Source organism: Sander lucioperca, chromosome 17 (genome assembly GCF_008315115.2).
Source record: "Sander lucioperca isolate FBNREF2018 chromosome 17, SLUC_FBN_1.2, whole genome shotgun sequence".
In the NCBI taxonomy this organism is placed as follows: Eukaryota; Metazoa; Chordata; class Actinopteri; order Perciformes; family Percidae; genus Sander; species Sander lucioperca.
In genome coordinates this window covers 25,856,511-25,859,143 of record NC_050189.1, presented here as the reverse complement: position 1 = coordinate 25,859,143, position 2,633 = coordinate 25,856,511, and the positions used below count along the sequence as shown (strand labels likewise).

The 2,633-nt window shown below is 41.1% G+C and overlaps 1 protein-coding gene across 3 annotated transcripts in view; it reads left to right on the top strand.

Moving 5' to 3' along the window:
- Positions 1-2,633, top strand: part of si:dkey-19b23.10 — an 18,654-nt gene extending 16,021 nt beyond the window's left edge. For all 3 annotated transcript variants that reach the window (XM_031285144.2, XM_031285145.2, XM_031285143.2), the window contains exons 9-11: positions 1,046-1,171; positions 1,618-1,718; positions 1,851-2,633. In XM_031285144.2, the coding sequence (XP_031141004.1) occupies positions 1,046-1,171; positions 1,618-1,718; positions 1,851-2,382 (759 nt within the window). In that variant the 3' untranslated portion in view covers positions 2,383-2,633. The remainder of the gene's footprint in view (positions 1-1,045; positions 1,172-1,617; positions 1,719-1,850) is intronic.

The following is a 2,633-nucleotide window of genomic DNA, read 5'->3' as shown; positions in this document are numbered from 1 at the left end:
GTATGTATGTGCATACGTATAACCATAACTACACCCATTTTGTTTTCAAATAGTACTGTGAAACCACATGCTGTCACAGTCAGCCATATAGCCAGTGTGACAACTGTACTACAGCTTTACTGAGATACATTTGATGTTCAAACCAACATGCAATAGGAAATGGAAAGTAAAGCATTCACAATGAACTGGTCCACCACTACACCATTTAGTGGTTGTTTATTTTGTGCTGATCTTGACTACAAAGTGTTCTTTTTGTGTGCAGGATCACTACACAAAGGTGATTAGTATTTGCCTAAGGTGCAGTTAGTGCAGTGTGCTTTTCCTTCCCCGCAACGGTTTGGTTTTTGATGACCCACCGTGCATTTCACTGAGGGCGCAGTGACACATGTAACAGCACTGAAAAAAAGCCCAGTTTTGAGGAAATCATACGCAACTAGAATAGAATAGAATACACTTTATTGTCCCCGAGGGGAAATTTGTCTTAGGCATAATGCTACAATCTGTTGCTTCACAACACAAACATGAAACAGAAAAAAAAAACATTTTAAAATCAACATAAAAACATGAACATAAGATCAACGAAACATCTTAGGACATAAAAGAAGGACACAAATGACCGTACAGACAATACGACATCTTAAATAGTAACTGTAATAATTAAAGTAAAGCGAAGTGCAAAAAGTGCTGGAGTATTTATTGCACTTTTGCTCTGTTGTGCTAAGGTTTACTGTTGGAGTTCAGCAGCTTGATAGACATTGGGATAAACGATAGCTTAAGTCTACGAGAACTACTATAGAACACTATTACCGAAAGTGCACCACCACATATATTGCAACTTGATTCACAAAATTAGCACCTGAAAACTCACTGACCCAATAAACGGCTGCAAATGACCATTTATAGTGTGCTAGTGGCACAGACTGTCATCTTGAATATGTTTTCTAGATACGTGTTTATATTATATTTGGACTCAAGCTGATGTGAGAAATGTTACACTGTCAGGTTGATTCAGTATTAACTATGTGTTTGTTTGTGTGCGTTGCAGGTGAGGACTAAGACCGTGGGCCTGTGTGTTGAATTTTACTACCTGAGCAAGAAGCTCCAGGACAAGCAAAAGAAACAAAAGGAGGAGGAGAACAGAGATGCAGTCATGGAGCAGCAGCAGAAAAGTGTAAGGAACACCTGAAAGAAGCAATCGGAATTAAATATTTTTTGCCTTGTCAAGATGTCCCAGCTAATCCAATGACCCCACTGATGTCCTCAATGTTTCTTTTAGTTTGTGTTTTAGTATCAGGCCTTTGCTTTAGTTCTCATCCTCTTTCTATTGTTCTGTTTTTTTCCGGTTGTTGTTGCTACCCTGTGGGGATTTTCTATTCCCACAATATTCTGTGGGCTCCACTGTGTCATGCTTTCGGATCTCTGACTGTCTGATAAGACTCATAGCATAGAAACAACTAGAGCAAACAAATAGAATAGTTAACTTTGCGTCGGAAAGAATATGGAGTATTTTGGAGTCTTGTGTAATCAGTTAAGTGCATTAAATGTTTATCCATTGTGGAATGCAGCTCAACAAGCCAGTCACAGCACAGTTGCTCACAATTGGTCCTGTTCTCATAGATAATACCCATCTGTCAGCCAGTGAACAGACAGTTTGGACTGGTGGAGGCAGTTCCTGTGCCCCCATTGGCCAGCTTCTTCCCCTGCAAGCTGTGTGGCAAGTGAGTAGGACCAGTCATACTCCAGGAAACTCCAATGCAAATTCTCTCTGTGTTTGATTTCAGGGCAAGCCAACAGATGGTTTAGATTTTCAAGTCTTTTTTTTTTTTTAAACCTATTTTTCCTCTCTACAGGATGTTCTATAAAATCAAGTCCCGTAATGCTCACATGAAGATCCATCGCCAGCCTCAGGAGGATTGGACCGACAAGCGGCTGCAGCACCAGCTCCTCACCCAGCGACTGGCTCTAAATCGCCCCACCAACCTCATGCCTAGCCCAGGCAGTAGCCTGCTCCCACCCCAGGCAGCAGCTCTGACCTTTCCCTCCTCTGGCCTCGCTGGAATGTCAAGTAACAACACCAATGCAGACAATGTCCTCAACTCTGTAACCAATAGCAACGGCATCACTCGCAGCAATTCCAGTGTCCTCGATCCCAGCGCCATGGTTACATATAGCAACATTGCTGCTTCAAACTCTCACGTAATCACCAATATTGATGGCGGTGACTTAAATCAAAGAGAGCCCACCACTGTCTTACCTTTCCACCAATCATGGGGCTCATTTGGACATGGCCCCGACCATGCTATCTTCTACTGCAACTCAGAAGGGAAAGACAACGTAGGAGCTGGGACAGTTGGGGGAAAGGAGCCAATCAACTGGCAGTAGTGTTTAACTTTCCCAAAAGCATTACTACCCCTGAGGTATGAGACTCATCCAAACTGTTTTTTAATTCTAACTAGACTTCCAACATGGCAGTCTGAGCCTTCAGTTCAAACTTCAGTACTTTTTTCAAACATATTTCAAGAAAATAGCTTTATAATTAGTGTATGTTTTTATTTTAATTTGTGTATTTAAATGTGTTACATATTTAAATGTTTCTTATGCATTTGACATTTCAATAAATTTTTTTAACCTCA